General features: G+C 38.1%; 1 protein-coding gene across 5 annotated transcripts in view; it reads left to right on the forward strand.

Moving 5' to 3' along the window:
• Foxn2 (forkhead box N2) overlaps nucleotides 1-22,951 on the forward strand; it is a 79,431-nt gene that overhangs the window by 35,572 nt on the left and 20,908 nt on the right. For 4 of the 5 annotated variants that reach the window (XM_023711265.1, XM_023711263.1, XM_023711264.1 and 1 more), the window contains exon 2: nucleotides 7,890-8,440. In XM_023711265.1, the coding sequence (XP_023567033.1) occupies nucleotides 7,904-8,440 (537 nt within the window). In that variant the 5' untranslated portion in view covers nucleotides 7,890-7,903. Of the gene's footprint in view, nucleotides 1-54; nucleotides 229-7,889; nucleotides 8,441-22,951 lie in introns of all 5 variants that reach the window. The other variant, XM_023711262.1, reaches the window with a different exon arrangement.

Genomic DNA, 22,951 nt, shown 5'->3' on the forward strand with positions numbered 1-22,951 from the left:
CTTCAGTGAGGTTGCCGTGAAGAACTAATTTCAGCATTTGTTTGTTTCCCACAGCATGGTGAACTAAGTACCTGGCTGGCCCCGCTTTCTGCTGAAAGCATCCTGAAGTGCCAGATAAAATCATTGTAAATGCATCCATGTTCTGGCCAAAAGTAAAGAACCTAGGCCAAACGCCTAAGTGGAAATCCTTGAAGTAAACTGCAGTCTGAAGCTGGCCATTCCCCTGGGGTATTTTCTTGTATTTTTATGGCTTTAGAGAGCTCAAGCTTAGGCAGCAAAAGGCACACCTAGTCAAGATAGAGTGTGTAGAAGGAATGTCTTCCCCATTATTTTGGAGGCCTGTAGGGCTAAATCATTCAAGTGCTTCATGATCTAGAAATTCTTTCATGTTCCCAGAAAATTATCTTAGACTATTGTTGCAAATAGGAAAAATAAAATCTTTACTGAAAATTTGCTACCACAAACCAGCATTCACACTGGCGTACAACGTGAATCCACACTAAAACATTTAAAATGGGCCTGGACTGTTACTACTTCCAAGGGACTGCTAAAACTTAACATAATCATCATTATCTAGGACACATTTGTGAAATTATAAGTAAGTAGTTTACAATTAAAGTTACCAGTCATCCAAAAGCACTGGCCTCAGTATGAGAGACTAAGGGGAGTCAGACCAGTATATAGTGACTGGGAATTACCAGATGCAAAAGATAAAAGTCCATTTAATATGTTCAGTGAGAGGCTTAAAATGAGAAAAGAACAAATATTTTGAAAAAAGAATCAGAAGTTCTAGGAATGCATAGATATTGACCATAAAATTCAGTGGCTAAGTATGTAAACAGACTGTTGAGGAAAACTGGTGTAATGAAAGGTAAATCTGAAGAAATTCAGAATGCAACAGAGACAAAATGGAAGATATAAGAGATTAATAAAGGGCAATTCTTTTAAGAGAGCAGATTATATTCAAAGGAAATCCAAGTTTCAATAACGTGGAAAATAACAAAATGATATGTGGCAAACTAAAATAGAGGTCAGTCTAGAATATTAGCTAGCAAACATCTTCCAAAAACAAGGGCAAAATAAAGACATTCAGATGAGTGAAATCTGAAAATTCACTAACATCTCCCCCCTCTTTGTGGTGCTGGGGATTGAACCCAGGTTCTCTGGCATACTAAGCGAGGGCTGGGCTGCAGCTCAGTGGCACAGCACCTGCCTGGGATGCTGAGCACACGTTCTGCTACTGAGCTGCATTCTCAGCCCCAGACACCTTTTAAGTAGATGGAAAGTAGTCATAGGTTTTTGGGTTTTTTTGTACCAGGGATTGAACTCAGGACCTTGAGCTTACCAGGCAGGCACTATGGTCAGTACAGCCTTGACTTAAGAAAGAAATAAGAGAATGGCAAGCAAGTGGATAAATTAATAAAGAGTAAGTAGATAAGCAATGATGGCAGAAGCTTTTAAGGTCAAAAAGAGCAAAAGGACTAGGCATGCTTCTACACTTGGGAGGCTGAGGCAGGAAAATTGGAGTGAGTTGAAGACCAGCCTGAACTACAAAGTGAGACCCTATCTCAAAAACAAAACATGGGGCTGGCCAAATAGCTTAGTGGATTAAAGCTGCCTGCAAGCAGGCCCAGGGGCTGGGGATTCGATCCCTGGGCCTGCTGTGCTGGCGCCCCGCCTCCGGAGTGCACAAAGATGTCAATTGAGGCTGTGTGTGGAGGTGCGCACCTGTAATCCCAGCACTTGGGAGGCTGTAAACAGGAGAATCACTATGAGTCTGACCTGGTAGTGAGAACCTGAACACCCTGTAGATCTTTCCCTAAAAATACAGAAAGAAAAAAAAAAAGAAAGAAAAGAAAAGACAAAAGCATGGTAAAACAAAATGAGAAATGATCATTTTGAGAAATTTCAATATGTAATTTTATTTTTCTTGTTCTAGAGTAGAATAACATTGTAGTACAGAACACAACATGCACTAGATGCATTGGGAAATTGATGAGCTACGCTACTGTGGCAAAAATGGCACCTTTAACTCCCAAATTCTCTCAGGTACCACCATATTTTTACACAGTGAAACTAGACAGGGTTCCAGTGTGAATGTACACTAGCAAATTTGTTTGAACTTTTCTGAAATTCTCCTTATAATATAAGGAGAAAAGGTTCCTTCCTAAAATGTAGAATACTTGAAGTCTAAACACAAATCTACATTTGCTAAATTCTTTTATATTTAATCTCTTTTTAGCAGTTTAGAAATGGTTTAGTGACTGTGTTAATTACTTGATTAAGCTAGTTATAGCTCCTCTGCCCACCCCACACAAATTGTCGTACTGTACACTTTCCCATTTCTGCATTATGTTCTCTTATTATAGTCTGTTGACCTCTAATGCTTCCTTTGAATGATATTTACTGTATGTACTATTGATATATGGTTTCTTGTTTCAGTTACTCTTCTCTAGTTGCTGGGACAAGCCCCTGATACCCAAAATGAAGGCAGGAAAGGTTTATTTAGCTCACAGTTACTGGAGGTTTCACTTTTTTTTTTTTTTTTAACAGTAAGTTTGCTGGCTGAACTCTGACTTTCAATCTTCCTATCTCAGAATGCCTGGCTAAAATAGTGGTTCTTAAAAGATTTATAGCCCAGATTTCCTTTTTGTTCTTTATACATTTGCTTTATGAAGCAAACTAATCATGTGTATCATTAGTGCTTTGCTAGTGAATGTTTTCCATTTAAGACAAATTTTTATATAAAAGTAGAATTTTCCAAGTAAAACCTAAAGTTTTCTTTAAATTTTTTGTCTATTATGTATAGCTTTTTCTAGCAGTATTGCATGTTATTTATTATATATTCTTAAAAATGCTAAAATTATGCATAGCTGCAGGGTCAAGTTATCTAAAACACTGCAGCTTTGTAGTAGAATGCTAATGAAAATAAAAATTAGAACATTAGAATGTTTTAAAACATTGTGTTGCGCAGAAATACTGTGATCAGAAAGATAAAAGATGGAAAAGGATGGTTGAAGCTACAGTAGTGTAGACAGGGTGCCGTGCATGAAGATTTGGAGAGAGCTCATTTCCAAAAAGAGCTGTGGCTGTCCGTCAAGGAGAACCTGGGTTGAATGAAAATTGTATTCAGCACTGTACGTTCAGTAGCTCTCTGTTTTCCGCTGAGTTAGCCTGATTGGGTTTAGCTGTTATTTGGCAAAGTCATGTACAGATGAATGGGATTTTATGTTATGCTAAAGCGGCTGTTGCCCCTTTTTACCAGTGAGCTAATTTGTTGTAAGGAACAGCTTTGTAACAGAGTAGGCTATTCTGAGAATCTAAGAGGTGGCTTCTGTTTCGGTCTTTAGCTTTCTGATAAGTCCATGACCTTTTTTGAATTGATGTGTGTAGGTCTGGGAGACAGCAAGAGGGGTGGGGGAGGGAGGGGAGAGAGTTATGCAAATACAACTAAAAGTATTTCAGCTGGGGAGATAGCTCAGTAGAATAAGTGCTTGCTTGGCAGGAGCAAGGGTCTGAGTTCAATCCCCGGTTCCGCAAAAAAAGAAAAAAAACCCAAAAAACACATTTGCTGGGGAGTTGGCTCAGGAGAATACACGCTTCTCTGGCAAGCACAAGGGCCTGAGTTCAATCCCCAGTTCTGAGAAAAAAAAAAAAAAAAAAAAAAAGGTTCTGCCAAAAAAAAAAAAAAAAAGAAATAGCACTAAAAGTATTTCAGTCTTTTTCAGATAATCATTTTTAATGGCTATTAAATATTAAATTGGATAGATACATATGGTTTAGTTACCAGTTCTCTGTTGAAGGAAATGTAAGTTGCTAATAGTTTTTCATTATCTTTAATCAATGGATGTTTGATGAAGGGCTAAGAAGATTTCTCTGTATGGCATTGTTCTGTTAGAATGAGTTGTTGGAATTGGTGGATCGAAGACTGTGAAATATTTGCCAGCTTTTGGTATAAATTTTCATTTCTTCTTCCTTTTTTTTTTTTTGGTGGAGCCAGGGCTTGAACTCAGGCCCTTGTGCTTGCCAGGCAAGCGCTTATTCTATTGAGCCATTTCCCAGCCCCTAAATTTTCAGTTAGCTTTCCAAAAATGGTCCTGAGTCCTTATTCAAGTGTGTACATTATACGGTGCATATAATAATGCACCAGCACTCAGGAAACTGAGGCAGGAGGATTGCGAGTTAAAGACCAGCTTGGACTACACAGCAGGGTGTTGTCTCAAAACAAAACAAAAGCAAAACTGTGCATTGCATGTATTTTTAAACTACTAATTAGGCAAAAGCAAATATCATTAGTATTAACATCTATGCTTACTACATACCAGGGCCTGTGTTAAATGCATTTTTAATTAATTTATTTATTCATTTACTTTTTTGTTTTGGTCTTTTTGAGACAGCATTTCTATGCAGTTCAGGCTGGTTTAGAACTCACTTCATATGTAGCCCAGGCATGCGACACCATAACCACTAAACTAGTTTCTGATTAAACTATTTAATGAGTGATAGTAACTAAGACTGATTTTTGAATATATGTTAACTCACTCCTTTTTAGCCGTGGTATTGCTAAAAATAAAGTTTCTTAAATTTTGTACAACTTTAATGGACAAACAACAGAATTTAGCCAGGTTTATAATATTGGTTATAGTTTTTATTACTTTTAGAACCTTAGGGAGGTAGCTTATATTCTCAAGGAAAAAAAAAAAAGAGGGAGTGGGGAGGGGGCACCACCAAGAAAGTACCATGAAAAGAAAACTATCAATATTTTAATACTAAATTTATTAGACATGAGATTAATACATTATTTTTGGCCTCTGTAAGAGGTGCCCAAAATAGTGACCATTAGCTTCCAGGCACTTACTTCCTGTATTAGTATGGCAAACTGCTGAAGTAATATGTATATTAAATGGTGTCTAATAAATAAATAAATAAATATATATATATATTTAAATTTGAAATAATTATAGTTCGTTTTCCTTTGTGTCCTGAGGATTAAATACTGCACCTTTGAGCTAGCTGAACTATATCCCCATACAAATATATACTCATTCATTTCATTTAGAAATAAGATCTCTCACTAAGTTGTCCAGGTTAGGTTAGGGGTAAGCTTAGGGTTTTAGAAACAAGGGCTCACTAGGTGGCCTAGACAGGGCATGAACTTGTGTTCCATCTCCTGCCTCAGCCTCCCAAATGCTGGGATTACTGGAGCCAGGTGTGGTGGTGCATGCCTGTAATCCCAGTGCTTAGGAACTAAGGCAGGAGGATCACTGTGGGGTTGAGGCCACTCAGGTCCTCGTAGTCCAAGGCCAGGCTGAACTACATAGCAAGATCCTTTCTCAGTCGTTATCAATCAAAAATCAATCAAAAAATAAAGTCTGTATAAGTCGAAAGATTTTGGTACAAAAATGGAAAAGTCTAATCAGTTACATATTGGATGTCAATTGAAATATATTGTGTATATATCTGAATTTTTATATATGTGGTCTTGATAATTGACAGAAAAAGCTAAATTTGTTGTAGTTTGGTCTTTTCCTTTTTACGGTGTCTTGATGTTTTAAGTTACTGGTCTACCTGAGAGAAATAAGGACTGGGTATGAAGAGAATGCTGATAATTTAAATGAATAAGAGTTAAGTGATTGTTCTGATAGGTAATGTCTTTTTAATGTGGTTAAGGTTTATGCTGATTAGAGTTTGGTTCTGAAGTTAGTCTTTCTGGGTTTAAGTTTCAGTGTTTCCTCTTAAGTAGCTAGGCAGCAAGCAAGGTGCTTAACCTTTGAATCTTTTTTTCATATCTAAATAGATTATAGTACTTGATTCATATGGTTTATTTAATGGTTAGTTGAGATATGTAAAATGTTTAACAACATACAACCCTTGAAGTATTTTCCTGATCATAATTGAGTATTATGATCTAATAATAACTACTGAAACCCAGGTGGACATCCAAAATTCACCAGTTCTTAAAATTCTTGAAGTGACCTTCCAGGTATATTAAGCAAAATGAAACTCTGAAGGTACATAAACACATGCAGAGTGACTAAAATAATAGAAGGGTTTTCACTGAATTAAGAAGTGAGTTATCTCCATGAGCCATCGAAAGTGAAATGGCACATTAATTCTGTTACTTTGCTCTCTGGTTGATTATTTTCCCTTGATGGTTTTTTTCTTTTTTCTTTTTTTTCTTTTTTTTTTAATGTGTGTTTTTGAAAATAAATCATTTGAGAAAATAGATATAAAATACCCTTTTCTACTCTCCTTAACAATGCGGTGGTAGTTCAAACCTAAGATGGCGTCAGCTTTGGAGTGTACATCAGTGCTTCAGTAGGCGGCACAGAACTCAGATTTAAGATACTGGAAATCGCTGGCTGTTGTGCTGCGCTCTTTTAATGCTGGCACTCAGGGAAGCCGAAGCAGGAGGATTGCAGTGAGTTCAAGGTAGATCCGGTCTCCGTAGTGAGTTCAAGGCCAACCTGAACTGCATCTGGAGACTACATAAAAGAGGGAGGGAGGGGTGGAGGGAGAGGAAAAGGGAGAGAGAACAAGGAATAAACGTTGCTGTGTTGAAGTCATAGAAATAGCACTGTGGTGGCTGCCAGTGCTGTGAGGAGGGGCTTGGCGAGGGGATTCGAGGCTAGACAGTGAAGGGAGAGGTGTGAGTTCAAGGGCACAGAGCTCCAGTTACGAAGGAGAGCTGGGTGTAGTCCTCTGTTGCGCAGCATAGTGACTGCATTGAGTGATTATGTGTATTACAAAATTGCTAGAACAGTAGATTTCAGGTGTTCTCACTATAAAGTAGTAAAAAGTGTGTGAGGTCTGGATGTGTTCATTAGCTTAATTTTATCATTGTGTAATGTATACAGTATATCACATTATATTCTTGAATATATACAATTATGTAATTTAAAATAAATAATTTGAAAACCAGTAGCTTTGTATAGCTACTTTGTAGCCTTAAAATACTAGAAATGGTCAATTTTTAAAATTTTAACTCTAGGGATCAAAGTCAAGAGCGCTGTTCCACTGAGTACCTACACTGTCAGTTCCTCTTTAAATTTTATTTGGAGAGAGGAGGTTGCTAAGTCAGCCAGTCTGGCCTTGAACTCATGATCCTGCTGCTTCAGCATCATGAGTAACTGGATGGTTTAGCTTTTTATAGTAAATATTTCTGATTTGGGGAAAGGATTTATTTGTTTTTTTATTAATTATTTTATTCAGTTAGTTTAAATGCTAATTCACATTTGATTATTTTTAGAATTAAACTATATAGATGAGTATTATAGTAAAATAAAATATAGACCATTCAGAAATATAAAGTCTTATAATTCAAAGACATAGCCTATTTGTTTTTAGTAATAACTGTTACTATCGGGTGGTTACTGTAGGTTGGCTACTTTACCAAGTATTTAAATTGTACAATTTTGTTTATCACTCCTACATATGATGTTATAAAATTCCATTTTAGGTATAACTGTTTCAAATAATAGGAATAAATTCTCTTTGTATTGTAACAATATCTTCATTATAAAATATGCTTAAATATTATAGGGGGTAACTGACTGCAACTTTTTTTGACTTGAGGATTATGGGGCTGGCGAGATAGCTCAGTGGACTAAGCCCCTGCTTAGGCAAGCTCGGGGACCGGGGTTTAATCCCTGGCACCACTTGCTGCACTGGCCCTGCCCCCAGGCATGCTGAGCCTGCCACCCCTAGACTGGGTGTGGTGGCGCATGTCTATAATCCCAGCACGGGGAAGCTGAAAACAGGAGGATCACTATTGAGTCTGAGCTACATAGTGAGACCCTGTACCAAATACATAAATACAATGCTATTTCCTTTTCCTGGAATTTGTGGTTCTTGGGTATTACATTTATTGATGATTCTTTTCTTTGCAGACCTATAAGAGTAAATGGGTCCAGTAATTGGAATGACTCCAGATAAAAGAGCTGAAACTCCAGGAGCTGAGAAGGTAGCAGGACTGAGCCAGATTTACACAATGGGAAGCTTACCTGAAGCTGCTGACGCCGCCAGGCCAGAGGCTGCGCTTGTGGGCAATGAGTCAGCAGATGATGAGCTGACGAGCTTGAACTGGCTTCACGAAAGTACCAATCTGCTTACAAACTTCAGCCTGGGCGGTGAGGGCCTTCCGGGGCTGAGCCCCCTGTATGACATCGAGGGTGGGGTTGTGCCATCCCACAGACCACCCTGCCACCAGAACCCAGACAACAAAGCAACCTCCTCAAAACCGCCATATTCCTTTAGCCTTCTCATTTATATGGCTATTGAACACTCTCCAAATAAATGTTTGCCTGTCAAAGAAATTTATAGCTGGATTCTGGACCGCTTCCCATATTTTGCTACTGCGCCAACGGGATGGAAGAATTCTGTTCGTCATAATCTGTCCCTGAATAAATGTTTTCAGAAAGTGGAACGAAGCCATGGCAAGGTCAGTGCTTTTGAACATTGCTACACTTAGTAGGAAAGCTAACATAGAATCTTTAAAATATGGGAAAGTCGAGGAAAAGGGCTGGCCTTTTCTTAGGCAGAAGCAGGGGCTGGGAGTTCGATCCCTGGGCCTGCTGTGCCAACCCCGCCCCCAGGACGTGCTGAGATGGTGATTAAGACTGGGCATGGTGGCACCTGCCTGTAATCCCAGCACTTGGGAGGCTGAAAAACAGGAGGATCACTACAAGTCCGATCTGTGCAGTGTGACTCTGTAGACCCTGCCCTAAATACAAAAAAAAGGAAAGAAAGGAAAAGGAAGACAAAGTCAAGTTAGATTACTTTGAAATTAATTAATATTAGCTCATCTAATTGTACTTGAGGTATTTTAATTTTTTTTTTTCCCCCAGAACTGGGGATTGAACTCAGGCCCTTGGGCTTGCCAGACAAGCACTTATTCTGCTGAGCTATCTCCCTGGCCCTGTTTTAATAGTTTTAAGTATTAAGCCAGGTATGGTGGTACATGTCTGTAATGCCAGCATTCTGGAGGCTGAGGCAGGAGGATCACTGCAAGGTAAGGTTGAGACCAGTCTGGGCTAAAAAGTGAGCTCAAGGCCAGGTTGATCTGCGTAGTGAGACCCAGTCTCAAAAAGAAAAATAAATAAAATTTTTAAGTATTGATAGAAATCTGGCAGAATTATATTAATGTATTATAGTTACTTAGACTATGCTTTTCAGTGTTCCAGTGTTCTTAGTTATTTTATTCTTAGATTTTTTAGTACTTCTATAATTCCTATTTATTCTATGACATCTGCCTTATAAAGTATAGACCACTTCTGTTAATGAAAATGATATGGTTGAGTTTAAATCTCAGTTTGATTTGGCAGTATGCTTTGAAAAAGGAGCAGATTTTCCATCGGTTGGAGCAGCAGTGTCCTCTGCATGTCCAGAGTTCATCCATTCTCTACAGGGTGGGACACACTAGGGTAGCGCCTGAAGGAGGGGTGAATGTTATGCTTTGTATGGATTTCACTTTTGAGGTAAGGTTTTCTGAGGCAGGGTGTCTGTGTGCAGCTCAGGCTGGCATTGAACTCACTTTGTAGCCCAGGCTGGCCTCAAACTCACAGTGATCCTCCTGGCTCAGCCTCCTTAGTGCTGGGATTTCAGGCATGTACCACTATGCCCAGGCATGGTATATATATATTTTTTTTAAATTAGTACAGGGTCTGCAGGGTCTCACTACACAGATCGGACTCACAGTGATCCTCCTATTTTCAGCCTCCCCAAGCACTGGGTTTATAGGGGCACACCACCATGCCCAGTCTAAAATTTTTGATACATGTCTGCAGTTTGCCTTTCAGATAATATGACAGGGCTGGGGAGATAGCTCAGTGGTCTAAGCGTCTGCCTGACAAGTGCAAGGACCTGGGTTCAATCTTTGGTACCATGTGCAGTGCCAGCCTGCTGGAACCCTTGGTGTACCATGCCAGCCACCGAAACTGGGCATGGTGGCACATGCCTGTAATCCCAGCAGTGGAGAGGCTGAGACAGGAGGATCACCATGAGTCCGAGCTGCGTAGCAAGACCCTGTTTCAAATAAATAAATAAGGTTTTTTTAAAAAAGATTTAACAGTACACTCTGCCTAACTGCTTTTCCATGTCAGATTTTCTAGACTTTGGCCAGCACCAAGCAGTGCCTAGTTCAGTTTTCAGTGCGATAAGAACTTGCCATTGTGACACTTCCTCTTCCTTCCCCTGCTGACACCTCCCTTCCTCAGTCTTTTCATTTCTTCTTCTTTTCTCCCTCCTTCTCTAGGAAGGCCAAGCTACTACATCCTTAACCATTTTTGTGTTTTTACTTTGACCCGGCTGATTTTGAACTTAGAATCCTCCTGCCTCAACTTCCTAAAGGCTGGGATTGCAGATGTGCATCACCACACCTGGCTATAATTATATCTGTGTATTCAAATGAGAGATATTTTCTATTGGCCTCCAGTTCTTAGTCATATAAATTTCAGACATTATATCTAGCCTGTATTTGGTAGATAAGTAAATTGCTAAGTAATAGAAGCAGCCACATTATGTAAAACACCAGAGATTGTGTGCTTGCCTGCTTTACTCCTCTAAGTGTCTGTTGAAGTGTTTTACCTTAATTGTAATCTCGTAGTTGAATTTTTAGTAATAACACTTCTACTAGTGGGCCAGGAAATAGCTCAGTGGCACAAACCTGCCTGGCAAGCTCAAGGTCATGAGTTCAATTCCCAGTACCAAAAAAAGCAACAATAACAACAACAAAAGACAGTAACACTACTAGTGGTGATAATTGTAATAGCAAAGACTCATTTTCTATGTGATATTCAATCTTCTGAATATTTATTTCCTAACTCAGTACACATAATAACTCTGTGAGGACAGTACCACTGAGGGCATTAAGACAGAGAAGAATTAGCCCAAGGTGCAGAAGTTGGAATTGAATCCTAAGTAGTCTAATACCAGAGTCTGTGCTCTTGACCATTTTCACAGTATGAATATAATACAGAGGATCAGCAGAAAAAAGTTGCTTAAAATCTACTAAAGCTGGTGAACCTCTTCCAAAATTGATAAAGAATAACAGTAAAAGGCATAGATAAATAATATGAGGGATACTAAGGTTAGGTACTGAAAAGAGGATATTCTGAAGAAGTTTATGAGGATATTTGAAAATTGTGATGCAGTTCATATCTAGGAAAAAAGAAAATACTTAGGAGCATATAACTTTGTAAAATTAGAAAATGTAATGTATAATAATTGAATAAACCAAATCAGTAGTTACAAATAAAACTGTCTCTTCCCTCAAAGAAAGCATCAAAGCCAAAGGATTTTGTAACTGAGTTTTTCCCCAGCAGTGACAGAACTCACAGTTCTGCTTTTTTTTGGTGGTGATGGTACTGGGGGTTGAATTTAGGAACTTTGTACTGTTACAACCTCAGCACCCCTAACCCCCATCCCTTTTTGAACAAGACCTTGTAAGTTGCCTGGGCTGAGCTCAACTTCAATCCTCTGTATCAGCTACCACAGATCTAGTGTTTTCTTTGGTTTTTGTTGTTGTTGTTTGAGATTGCATCTCACTGTATAATTCAGGTTGGCCCAGGCTGGCCTCCAACATGCAGCAGCCCTCCTGCCTCAGGCTCCTGAGTCTTAGGATTACAGGGCTTTATTACCACACCCAGCATGACAAAGTTTAATTTACCAATGAAGTAGAATAGAGAGCCTAAAAATAAATCAGTGCATTCTGTTTTTAAAATTTATAGTAGGTAACTTTTTTTTTTTTGAACATAGTTTTTTTTTTTTTTTTTGGCGGAACCGGGGATTGAACTCAGGTCCTTGCGCTTGCCAGTCAAGCGCTAATCCTACTGAGCCATCTCCCCGGCCCCGACTTTTTTTTTTTTTTTTTTTTTTAATTTAGCACAGGGTCTGCAGGGTCTCACTACATAGTAGGACTCTAGTGATCGTCCTGTTTTCAGCCTCCCAGGTGCTGGGATTACAGGCATATGCCACCACAACTAGTCTCAATCCTTAATTGCTGTCTCAGCGTGCCCTGGGGACAGGGCCAGCACAGCATGTGGGGGATCCAACTTGTGTCCTGTCTGCCTAAGCAGGTGCTTTAGTCTGCTGAGCTATCTGGCTGGCCCTAAAATTTATAATAGAGATACAGCCTTTTTTCTAATATTATTTAAAGATGCATACTACTTTATATCTACTGCTGTAGTTGTATAATACAAGTTGTATTCTGTATTTTCATTATCAAAGTACTTTCTAATTTTCATTGCTGTTTCTTCTTTGAGCTATAAGTTAACTTATTAAATAGTTCTAGGATTCTTTCTTTTTTTTTTTTTTGGCTGGCTGAGGGCTCCTAAAGGGCGGGTCTGGTACATCATATGGTGCTGGGGATTGAACTGCAGTCCTTTGCCCCTGATTGATTTTGTTCAAGAAAGTGCTTTAGACAACTGAGGTAACTCACCAGCCCCTTATTAAACAGTTCTAAATGAACTTTACTTTTTTCAAGTAAATTTTTTACTATTTTTCTAAGCTGTTAGCATTGTAGTATACTTAGGATACTGTATTAATTATCTATTGCTGTATAATAAATTAACCCTAAAATTAGTGGTTTAAAACAAGAGTTGATTATCTGGCTGGCCATGACAGATACTGATCTTTGAGATTTATTGAAGCCTTCTTTATGGCCCACCACATACATAGTTGGTGTTCATGAGTATTCCGTGTGTGGTAAAGAACATGCATTCTCCAGGTGTTGGGTGCTGTATGCTATGAGTGGTTAATCATTTCCAATTAATTTACCTGAATCTCTTCCTTAAAAGCTCTGTCTCCCATATGGAGCTGCACTGGGGAGAGGGAGGCACCATCCAGTCCACTGCTCCTGCCTCCCCTTGCTTTCTCCTCTTTGTTGGCTCTTGAATTGATTCCATCACTTGCTTCCTCATTTTATCCCTTTTTTCTGTAAGTTCAGTAAGTTATCCTTTTTTTTTAACACTATGATTCCATATTTCACTGTTTTATGTAGCTTTTTTTTTTTTGTAGCTTCTTTTCATATAGATTTACACAGAATTTCCTTTGTAAAGTTCTCTAGATAGTGAGCACTCAGTTTCAGTTTAAAAATTACTTTTAGTTCACCCTTACTCTCTTAAGGGTGGTTCAAACTGGGCTTGGTGGCACAGGCCTATAATCCTAGCACTTTGGAAGCCTAAGCCAGGAAAATTGCATAGCTTGAGCCCAGAAACTCAAAATTTTTAGAAGACTGATGTCTTAGTTACTATTCTTACTTTGCTGGGACAAAAATACCTGATACCAAAGTTAAAGGGGGAACAGTTTATTTAGCTCGCAGTTTATAGAGATTTCAGTCCAAAATTGCCTACCTCCAAGTCAGAGTGGCATACAAACCAGCGAAACAGAGGGGAAGCTGTTGTTGGCAGGCAGAAGGTATCCAATCAACAAGGAAGAGACCAGTGCAACTTTTCTTGCCCCTTTTATATTTTATCTAGGCTACTGGGATTAGGGCAGAGCCAAACCAATCAGTGTACAGATTTAATAATCATGCGCCCTTAATCTCCAGCATTGCACCATGAATCACTCCCTCCCTAGGTGCAGCCACCTCTGAAAAAGCCCACCGCCTATGATTGCACGAGGCTTTGGGGGGAGGGGGTATCTAGACGCAGCCCTAACAGTGAAGACGGGCAAGGCTCAGGGTAAAGGCCCTGGGTTCTGTCTCCAGTATAGCCTGAAAGAAGGGGTGATAAGTAGCTTAGTTGTCAATGTACATTCCTAGATTTGTTGCTGCTTTTGAGTACTCAGCCTTAGTATAATTGCCTTATTCTTAATAATCTGGCCTTTATTTCAAAATGCCTCAAGAATAAAAAAGCAAGAATTTTCATCATTGTGTCTTTCAGTATTGTCTTTGCCATTTTTTTATTGTCTGAAACTTTTCTTTCTGTGTTCAAATTTTCCTTTTTATCTTTCTGAACTGTATTTCATGTAAATTTTGCTATTTTCTAGTTTACTCATTATTTTCTGTTGTGTCTCAAATTTTGTTTACCCTGTCCATTGAGTTTCTACTTTGATATATACAATATAGTTTGTACTTCTGGTTTGTTTTTAAATCTGTTTATTTCTGATACTGTCTTCTTGACTACATTCAGACTTTTATTTTTAGTTACTATTTTTTCATTCAGACTTGGGAAATGTTTATTATTGTCTGATTATCATAGTCCCTGTATATAAAAGAAAATCTTTCGTATATACCTCAGTTCCTATTGTCCATCTCTTCTTTTTCTCCTGTGGGATGTCCAAATTGAAGATCTCATTAATCATATTTTGGCAGATACTTGCAGGACTAAATCTAGCTTCAAACAGGTAAAATTCCAGCTTTCACTTTAGCTTTGGCCTCTCAGTTACTCTTTTGCAAGCCCTGTGATACAATTAAAATTTAAAATTATTGTCCATCTGTTGTAGGGTTTTACAGAGAGTAGAGAGGTTCATCTAAATTACATATTCCATCATATAGTCCTAAACAGAGATACAATTTAGTTTCCATATCTTATAACCTGCTCTGTTGTCATAAACTGTACAGTCTAGGGAAATAAACTAATAAGCTGCATCAATAGATCAAAAATAAAGAAAAATATGTATTTAAACAAAAAAGGAGTTTAAAAGCAGCTAGATATTCACTGTTTTGACATCTTGTTAGATACAAATATTTTCTCGAGGACAAAAGCCATGTCTTCGTTTTGATGTGTTCAGTATGTAATAGCACCCTAGTCCAGGGGGACTCAATTAATTACATATAAATGAATGTGTGAGTGTGTGAACTGGGATTCCTTGGTGGGTTGACGGGAGAGGTCTGGTATTTCACGATGTTAGAAACTGCCTGTTTTTAATGACCTATATTTAGAAGGACGGTGTTGTTTTTCCATTACGTATATTTATTTATTTGTGTGGGGTTTTTTTAAGAGTAATTGTTTTATTTATTTTTTATTTTTTTGGTGGAACCAGGGATTGAACTCAGACCCTTGCGCTTGCCAGGCAAGCGCTTATTCTACTGAGCCATCTCCCCGGCCCCTATTTATTTATTTGGTACAGAGTCTCACTACACAGCTCCAACTCTAGTGATCCTCTGTTCAGCCTCCCCAACACTGGGATTACAGGCATGCGCCACCACTGCCGGTTTCTCTGGCTAGCATGGCATAGCATGTGGTACCAGAGATCAAACCCAGGTCTTTGTACTTGCCAGGCAAGTGCTTAGACCTCTGAGCTTTATCTCCCCAGCCCACATTTAATGTATCTTAATTTCATTGCTGTTATTCTCCTCTATGTGTTCACTGATCCCTTTTCTGAGCTCCAAGAGTCTACCTCCTAGTTTCCTGGCATCTCTCCTTTAATTACCTAATTTTTAGATTTCTAGTACAAGAAAATGTGTGGTATTTAACTTCCTGAGTCTGGCTAATTTCATTTACATGCAGTTTTCTAGTTCTATCTATTTTGCTGCAAATGACATTTCATTCTTCTTGACTCTTTTTCATGACTCTTCAATATTCCAGTGTATGTGTACCACACTTTTTAAATGAGTTTATCTATGGACAGGCATCTAGACCATTTCTATGTAAGCGTTATAGTGACTCACACGGCTAAAAGCATGGGCACCCATGTTTTCCTACAGTATGCAGTCTATATTTCTTTTGGGAACACATCCAGGAATAGTAGCTGGGTCAGTAGCTGATGGTGGCTGATGATAGTCCTGGATTTAGTCTGAGAAATCCCCATACTGATTTTTGTAATGGTTGTGTGACATTCCCACCAGCAGTGTAGGAGAGGCCCTTCTCCCAGGTCCTCTGTAGCATTCATGGTTTTTGTTTGTGTTTTTGTTTTCTTGAGACAGAGTCTCTCAGTGTCAGGCAGGCCTTAAATTCACAGTGATTCTCCTGCCTTAGCCTTCCAAGTGTTGGGCTTGTAGGCATATGTAATCACACCAGCTGTTTCTCTATTCTTGATAATAGCTGTTTTTACTGGGATGAGATGGAATCTTGATAGAATTTTCATTTGCATTTATCTAATGATATAGATACCAGACATTTTTCATTAACTATACTTTTTAGCCATTTGAACTCTTTTGAGAAATATCTGTTTGGTTCATTTATTCCCATTTTAATTGTCTTCATTGTTTTAAAGTTGACTTTTGAGTTCTTTATATATTATAGGCATTAATGTAGAATAGCTAGGAGAATAGCTAGCAAAAGATTTTCTCTCATTCAGTGGGTTGCTTCTTTACTCCTGTGTCTTTTTTGAGGTAGGGTCTCCATGTGTAGTTCAGGCTGGCCTCAAGTCCACATTTATCCTCCCGCCTCAGTGATCTCAGTGATGGATTGCAGGTGTGCACCACCTCTCTTGGGTACTCTGTTGTTTCTTTTGCCGTGGAAAAGCTTTTTAATTTGATATAGTCAGTTTTTTGTTCGTTTTATTTCCTGTACTTTGGGAGCCTGTGGAAGTCTTTGCTTGGGCCTGTGCTCTTTAGTGTTTTCCCTGTGTTTTTCCAGCAGTTTCAGTGTTTCTGGTTTGAAGCAGGGTCTCACTAAATTACCCAACCTGTCCTTGAACTTGTGATCTCCTGCCTCAGCCTCTTGAGCCAGATATGAGCCCCCACATCCTCCTAAAAATGATTTCAATGTATAAAACACAGAAATAATGTAGTAAAGTACTGTTTGTTACATATTGCCTTACTCATTTTCCAAAGGAAATGATTTTTTTTTTTTTTTTTAATAATGGGGAAATTACGATTAGGGAAGAAGGTTAGAGGATAGTATAAATGTTATTCTAACTTAATTCTAGTGTTAGAAATTTTGGATGTGGCCTTTCCACAGTGCACCATTCGATTTTTATTATTGATCTGTATCACCTAATTCTTTTCCACTTTCAGAGCTACTGTTTTGCATGTATACTTAGAGCAGTACATACAGGGTAATGCTTACCATCAACGTTTAGCAATGTGAGGTAAGGTTAGAGGTGATGGGGTGTGATTAAAGCTCTAAATTTGGAAGTTATCCCCATCAAGGAAAATCTAGGAAAAGTGCAGTGTAGTGAAGCCAAGGAAGAAAACCCTAAGTATAAGTGCCCCACAGTGTCACATTGTGGGCTAACAAAGTCAGAGGAGTGGCTTTCAATGTTGTGATCAGTAGTGTGCTGGTAAATGCTCAACAGTTTACTGGAGATGTAGGGTTTAGGTTTTGGAGATTTCTGTGGTCAGTTTACCAATATAATGTTAAATGTGGAACAGAAAAGAGATGCTAACAATCAGGACCGTACTACTACATTTTTTAAAAAAACTCATAATTCAATAATAAGAAAGCGAAACCTAATTGAAACATGGGCAACCATATGACCAGGCAATTCACAGGAGCTAGCCAATAAATGTATGGAAAGACTTTCGTACTTAGAGTAAATAAGGACATACAAAATAAAAGAACAACATTAACAACAGCCACCCCTAATTTATTTTTATCAGTTAAAATGTAAAAATGTTAAATATCTTGTGTGTGTGTGTGTGTGTGTGTGTGTGTGTGTGTGTGTGTTTTCCTCTGCAAATGGAACCCAGGGCATTATGTAAAGCTGGGTATACATTCTGTCACTGAGCTGTATATCCTTGGGCTAGAGTGTAAAATAGGATAACTGTTCTAGAAGACACTGGCAGTAGTTACTAGAATTACAAATGGACTTGTTTTTTGATCTAGCAGATCAAATGCTGCTTTCTCCTGTAGAGTAACTTCATACTTGTCCACAAGAAGATGAGTTAGAATAGTCACTATGGTGTTGCTTGTAATAAAGATGCAGAGCAATATAGCCAATACAGTACAGTTCGCGGTAGTGCTCAGAAAGTGGCCAAGTCTTGTCTATAATTTTAAGTATATATTATTTATATAATATGAGGTTTTATAATATTCCGAGAAAGAAAAGAATTAAAGAAATAGGAGCTAGGGAAGGAGAGACTATAGTTCCGAATATGGGTAGAGTTTGATAAAGAGAAAGATTATTTTACTATTAAAATATGGAAAAATATAGAAATTGTAATATATTGGAGCAAAATTGGCAAGCTGTCACCAAGCAGTCAGGGTAGGAGTGAAGGAACTTGCAGATAGATGATCCACTTTGCTTAAATGTCTGAGATTTTTTTTTTTTTTTTTTTTTAAACCAGGGATTGAACTCAGGCCCTTGTGCTTGCCTGGGAAGCGCTTATTCTACTGAGCTATCTCCCCGTCCCCAAATGTCTGAGATTTAGACAAAAAGAAATACATTCAAGTGCAGTGGGAAATGCATATGGATTCTTCTTAACCAGTAAGACCATTGTTTGAGTTACTGCCTCAAAGAGAATTTTTCTTTCAGTCTGTGGAAGGCCAGTAAGATACATTTTTATTAAATGTTGACATTGAATTTGACAACCTTGACAGCAGTTTTCTAAGGATTTAGCTGCTACCCAGAGATGATAATATCCAAAGAACTTAAGATAGCAGAGGTTAGTTCAAACTTACATAAAGTAGTATTCATACCAGTAAGACAAGCTGATTTACAAAAGGTAGACATAGTAGTGTTTTGGTTTGGTGTAGTTTTGGTTTTATGCTTTAAACACGCCTACATTTTATATCTATTTTTCTTAATTTTTATAGACCAACTAAAACATTACAACTGAGATTTTATTTTATTTTTCCATAATTTTATTGATAAGCAAATAGTAATGAGACAGTTTGAAATCAAATTGGTAGGACAGTTCCAATAATTAACACATTGCATACTGCCTTCCTAGTGGTTGTTGTACAAGATGCGGACTTGATATCCGTATCTATTTACAGACACCATTAGAACAAATCCCTCTATACATTAAGAGAGTATAACTATATATCTATCCTAACCACTTTGAATACACAGATACAAAATGGACCTTCATCTGTATCCCCTTTTCTTATTTAGTTCCATTATTTGAATATTATAGGTGTGTTAACTCAGCAAAATATTCTAAAAAAGTCCAGTGGTCCATAATAGTATTGGGTCTTCCGCTTGACTGGCAATGTCAGAAGTTGTTGACCTGAGTCCCCTACAGCTCAACATAGCACCATGGCTTTACTTCTTGTACTTTGTTTTTATACTTTTCTGCTGGATGGTTAAGACCAAGATAAAGCAAGACCTATGTAACAAGAATTGTAGCTTTTGTATCTGATAAGGTCAGTGAAATCCCCTCAGGATTTATCCTGAGACCCTGGACCTCAGATTGTTGAACCTTTGTCAGTGTCAGCCATGTGGATGAGTCATGGCCATTGCTTGGCCATTTTGCTGTCTGTGAAAGCCTGAGAGAATGTTTTCTCTCCGTGTGACTCTCCTTAGGCACACTCTTCATCATCGACCACTTTCCTCTTTGGCCCCATAATCTCCTTGGTCAGAAAATTTGGGACACAACTGAGTTACATGATGTTACAGGACAGGTTCTCTTATATCCTGAGTCTTAATTGACCTTGGAAGGCTAGGGCTAAAATGTTGGCTTTCCTTGCAGCCCTCCTTTTTCTCTAATTTTTGGTCTGCATACTTAGGTTGTTAACCCTCTAGAAGAGAAGCTTATTGTTACTGTCATATAACCTAAACTATTGAGCTTAACTTCACTATCTGTCTGAATATCAAACATCTTAGGCATAACATGGAACAGGTATTTTTCATCAAGTATTGATATGTTAAACTTTTAAGTCCCTACAGAATATGACCAAAAAATTTAAAACATTAAAATATATTTAAAAAATAGGAATAAAGAGTTATATATGTTTACATATAAGTCCAGAAATCTAACCATATACAACCTTGTAGCAGGACAGTCCTGCAACACTGCTTTTCCTGTCTCCTGCCTTCATTCACTACCCCCTTCCTTTTTAAACAATCATCTACCCGAGAGTCAGCACGGCAGCAAGTGGCATATCATGACAAACAGCACGTATTCAGAAGACCAGAATGACAGGCACTCCAAGCATGAACCTACTATTACAAATTGCTACCTTCAGAGCAGTTGCTTAGTTCACAGGTGTCAGTATATATAGCTAGTTAGGGTGAGAATCCTTCCAGTTAACTGCTAGATTCGAAAATCTTCTGAAGATTCTCAGGAGCATTGCCTTTCCCATCTTGTACATATAACTGTATGGCTTGCCTCTGTCATGTTTCCTAGCTCCTCTCCTTGCTGTCTCTTCATTGTCTAGTCCTCAAGTTCTTGCTTTCCTTTAAATTGTATTATGCCTTTTTATTTGCATTTCTTCTTTTGAGTTCTTATACTAGGGAAACTACGATATTTACACAGGTGTGTCTGGTTTATTTCACTTATGAGTATATCTTCAAATGGTATAGCGATTCTAATACAGACACATGGAATTAAATTTTGCTTTCTTTAGTACAGTGTTAATCAGTTACTTTTTAAATTTATGGTTCTAAAAGCCATTGAAGGCCAGATGTGGAGTGGCACACACCTGTACTTTGAGCACTCGGGAGGCTAAGGCAGAAGGGTCATAGGATATTGGAGGCCAACCTGGACTCCATGGAGATATTGTCTCCAAAACAGAAAAAGCTACTGAAAAGGTGGGACAGGAAAGACAACTCTTAAAATATGCAAGGCATATTCATATCTCTGAATTTATAATCTAAAACTTTCATTAAGATAAATCTTTTTAAAGTTTGACCCTTAATATATTCCTATCTTGAAAGCTATCAGTGGTTTCTTATGAAATTAAGTACAGTTTAGTTTTAAAATTAGTAAAAGAACACACATTTCCTGTTTCCATTGCACAAAAGAGTTCTTACAGGTGAATTTAAGTAGTGTAAAAACAGTACTTGTAAAACTATTACTTGTGTTCTGTCATCTAAGCACAGTAACACAGAGGCATTTTTTAAAGTGAATTAGTTAAAAATAAGATCCTTTTTGCCTAGCCTAGCAAATGCATGGTTTTGTCTTTTGTTACTGATAGTTCATGAGCAGAGTCAGGGAAAGGAAGTGCTGCCATGGTAACATAAACCAGACTGTTATTTGAGACCATACTCAGGATACTTAACTGCCCTGAAACTACAAGTTTTCGAAACCAGTTCTTGCAATTTGCTATTTCAAGGAAATGGCAATTCTACTGTGATCAAAACAATTCGCAGTCTTTCCATAATAGAATTTGAACAGTAGACTTGAAGTCCAGAAATGTAATCTCAGAAATACCAAGGTAGAACATGGCTAGAATTGTTAAAACAATTGTCTTGTTCATTGTATGAATAATTAACTCACATATATCTCTTCTGTATGAAACTAATTTGATTTTAGAGCAAAAAAAATGTGGGTGTAAATGTTTTGAAGTTTTATTTCCCTGTCATCCAGACACACTTACCATTTGGGCAAGAGACAAGCATCTTAAGTTTTATTGCTTGATCCAAAAATATATTTGGTAGGGGCCAGGCGATAGCTCAGCAGCCTAAGCACCTGCCTGGAAAAAATAATTTGGTACAACTTTTCTTGGCAAAGATTGTAAAAATACATTTCAAGTATAATTAACATTATAGCTTATTGCTGAATGCTGGTGTGAAAAGACACCCATAAGTTTTCTCTTCCTATAGATTTAAGTTGCTAGGATGTTTAACAGTGTGTGTCTTATATTGTTATAGCTGTTGCACCTATCCATAGCTGAGGTTTCTTTTCTAAGTTTACACAGACACATACTCACACACTTGTTTCTTTTGAGGCAGGGTCTCATTATGTAGTTCAGGCCAGCCTTGAACTCGCTGTGTAGCACAGGATGGGCTTGAACCAATGGCAATCCTGCCCTGACCTCCTGTGCCCCTTGTTCTTTATCACCTAACTTTGTTTTATTTAGAATTCGTTGATTTTTATTATTGGTTTTGTTAAACTCTTTCATTTCTTGGGAGTCAAGGAATAAGAAAGTCCTGATTGTTCAACCAGCATTCCATAACTCTTACTCTGAGCCAGTTACAGAACAACTCTTCGATACTCATTTATTTTGCAGCTGTTACTTTATACATAAATTACCTTATTGAGTCTTATCACAGTTTTGTGAAGTGATGTGACGTGTTCTTTTTTTGTAGGTCAAATGTGAGTGAAAGGTAGGGTTCTGAGAGAGTAAATGGTCTGCCAGTGTGGTGTAGCAAGCCAGGAAGCTGTGCTCCAGATCTGTTTTTAAACCTGTGGAATGATACTTGTTTATTGTGTCATTTTCTATAAAAATTAGGACAGAATATTCAGAGATAGTCTGGCTAATAGACTAGTAGTAATTTTCAGAAGAGTTTAGGAAGTAGAAGGCCAGTGGAGATCACATTAAATTTTATATAGATCTTATACAAGCAGAAATGATGGGGGAACAAGAACTGGCACATTTTATTGGTTTCTTTGGTGGTGGTGGTGAGTGGATTAACCCAGGGACTTGCATGCACTGCAGACATTCTGCACTGAGCTATATCCCCAGTCCAGTTTTCCTGTTTTCTGTAATTGTTAACACAGTTGTAATGTGTGGTTCAGGAATTTTGCAATACAGATGCATAATATAAAACTTGATGTTAGTGAATTTGCACCCTGCTAGTCTCATGAACTAGTGGAAGTTTTGTACCTCACATGGTGGCTGTAATCATGCCTAGCAAGCTCATTTCAATTTCTGTATAGTACTCAGAAGATACTAGAAGGTTTTCTTCCAACATTTATTGAAAACATTCTCACTCTGCATATAGAAAAGTTCCAGGTTGCTGGGTGAGGTGGTTCACACCTGTAATTACAGCACTCAGGAAGCTGAGGTGGGAAGACCAAGGCCAGCCCAGATGACAAAGTGAGTTCAAGGCCAGCCAGAGTTATAAAATGAGACCCTGTCATTAAAAAAAAAAAAAAAAAAAAAATGTCTCCAAAATTATATGACTGTTGTCTGTTATCATTCTACAGGGATTGACTAGAATATCCGTTGTTGGTAAG

Source organism: Octodon degus, unplaced genomic scaffold (assembly GCF_000260255.1).
Source record: "Octodon degus isolate 3935 unplaced genomic scaffold, OctDeg1.0 scaffold00020, whole genome shotgun sequence".
Classification (NCBI taxonomy): domain Eukaryota; kingdom Metazoa; phylum Chordata; class Mammalia; order Rodentia; family Octodontidae; genus Octodon; species Octodon degus.